The 2,453-nt window shown below is 32.2% G+C and overlaps 1 protein-coding gene across 1 annotated transcript; it reads right to left on the bottom strand.

The window, feature by feature from the left end:
- Positions 1-1,463: 1,463 nt before the first annotated feature.
- Positions 1,464-2,123, bottom strand: LOC128130529 (uncharacterized). Its single transcript, XM_052768040.1, has 2 exons — positions 2,009-2,123; positions 1,464-1,919 (listed from the first exon to the last, which is right to left on the bottom strand). Exon 2 carries the CDS (start codon positions 1,908-1,910, stop codon positions 1,491-1,493), a length of 420 nt encoding a protein of 139 aa, XP_052624000.1. The 5' UTR covers positions 1,911-1,919; positions 2,009-2,123; the 3' UTR covers positions 1,464-1,490.
- Positions 2,124-2,453: the final 330 nt, after the last annotated feature.

The following is a 2,453-nucleotide window of genomic DNA, read 5'->3' as shown; positions in this document are numbered from 1 at the left end:
AAGTTTTAGAGACGATGAATTTATAAATTAAATCGTGCAACTTGAGGTGTTAATTGTGTAAATAAAAGAGGAAAGTTTAATTAAAAAGGAACAAGGTCATATTCTATATTTTTATGATTAATAACGGAATGTGTATCAAAGTTTAGTGCCATAGTTGTAAATTAGAATTCAATTTGAGAATTGAATATGAGTAATACGTTAACTCTCGTCGATTTATGTACTCCTTCGCTTTGGTTACTCCACCTCCATTAGATAAAAACTATATATGAAGCAAAGCAACTCCCGGATTGCTACACATTTGGTCGAGAGAGAAAAAGAGAGCAAGTGGAAAGGTTGGGGTAGTTTCTGACAGTAGATCGTCATTTCCGGAGAGTTGGTAAAACTCCGGCAAGGTCATTTTTCCGGTGATAGACTATAAATATGATTAGAAGCATCGGGATGGTTGATTAAGTCCCTGTGAAACGACCAATGGAAGTATCAGAATCAGATGAAGAAGGTGGGGGCGGAACTGTTGCCGGCTATAGAGTTTTCCGGCGAAGCTAGGATTCCGGTGGGAGTCTTTGAGGCAACGCTTTTGAAGGATACATTCGGGTTGGGGCTGTTTGAACCGTGGGACTAGAATGGTACGTACTTGCATGTAGATTATATCTAACCAAAGAGAAACGAAGTTGGAGTATTTTTTTGTGATTAACGACTTTAATTTAAAACATTTCATACACGAGTACAACATGAAGTATAAACTAGACTATTGATTGTATTACAGTTTGTTGAAGAAAGAAGAAAAAAGATGCACTACAAGAAAATTTCGATTTAATTACGGAAAAATTCCGTAGCAAAATGATGTAATTCCGTAGCTAAACCTAAATAACTACGGAAGTTGCTACGGAATTTGCCAATGAGATTCCATAGTAAGATTTCTTGTAGCAAAATGTTTAACTACAAAATTATAGTTCCATAGCAATTTTGCTATGGCCATTGCTACGACGTCTATCAGTAGCATTTCAACTACAACACACTTCCATCATAATTCTGTAACAATGAGTTCTGTAGCAAATTCCGTATCTATTTTGTTCCGTAACAAATTCCGTAGGCATTTGGTCCATAGCAAATTCCGTAGCCATTTGCTCCGTAGCAAATTCCGTAAGCATTTGGTCCATAGCAAATTTTGTAGCTAATTGTTCCGTAGCAAATTTTGTAGCCATTCGTTCCGTAACAAATTCCGTAGCCATTCATTCTGTTGCAAATTCCGTAACAAATTTTTTGTAGTCAATTCCATAACAATCGTTCAATACCATTTTTTCTATAAATTCGGTTATTTAATTTGACTTATTATATCAATTTACAAAAATACAATTAATATAAAACCAAAAATAACAGTAGTTCTATAGAAACTAAAAGAAATATCCAATACATCAAAATATACATATTTCAAAATTAAAAGTCGCTACAAATTTAACGTAAAACATTATTCGATACATAATATTCTATCATTATTTAATAAAAATTTTGACTTGTTCACTCAATGTGTTAATGACATTCATTGCTTGTGCAAGTTGTTCAAACTTTGCTTGAACATCCACATTTTTCTGCTGAAACTCCACATTCTTTTTCTGAGTATCCTCATATTTTTGCTGAAAATCCTCATATTTTTGTTGAATATCCTCATATTGTTCGCGTTGTGTCTCAACTAACTTCTTCAAATTCTCAATCTCGACTTTTGTCTCGGCATTATTATCCTCGTATTGTTCGCGATGCATTTCAAAAGATCCTTTACTAGAACGAATGCGCTTTCCATACGAGCCAGATCCATATAATCTCTTTTTTCGATCATGTCCCCCATCAACATCATAAAATAGCTTGTCCTCATCAATTTCCTCTCCTATTGCTTCCAAGCGATCACATCGTTCCATAAAATCATCCTATAATTTTATAATTGTGTTGAGATAAAACTTATACAAAAAAAAAAATCAAAAAAAATTTACATGAAATTATTAAAAATAAAACTTACATGAATTTTTTTTAGCTTTGTCAACTAAAAAAGTCACTCCATCGTGATTCTTAGTGTGTATACAAGAATAGTTCATGGTGTGCCGGATCATGTCCCCAAAGTTTCTTCTACATATATACAAAAAAAAAACCAATATTAAAGTACATTGCTATTTTTACATTTAGGCTTAGATATTTAAAAATGAAAAAATAGCAACTTACTTTTAGGCTAAACCCATTTAAAAATCAAAATGGAACTAGATTGCTATGATACAAAAGTAAATCAAAGTAGATTGCTATTTTTTACATATAGGCTCCACTCTTTAAAAATGAAAAATAAAGTAACATACTTTTTAGGATTAGTCCTCTCAAAAATCAAAATGGAACTAGAAAAACTATAACATACAACTAAAAGAAAGTAGATTGCTATTTTATGTATTTAGGCTTAGTCCTTGTAAAAATCAAAA

Source organism: Lactuca sativa, chromosome 1 (genome assembly GCF_002870075.4).
Source record: "Lactuca sativa cultivar Salinas chromosome 1, Lsat_Salinas_v11, whole genome shotgun sequence".
In the NCBI taxonomy this organism is placed as follows: domain Eukaryota; kingdom Viridiplantae; phylum Streptophyta; class Magnoliopsida; order Asterales; family Asteraceae; genus Lactuca; species Lactuca sativa.
Note: the sequence above shows the minus strand (reverse complement) of the source record. Positions and strands in the feature narration are given on the sequence as shown.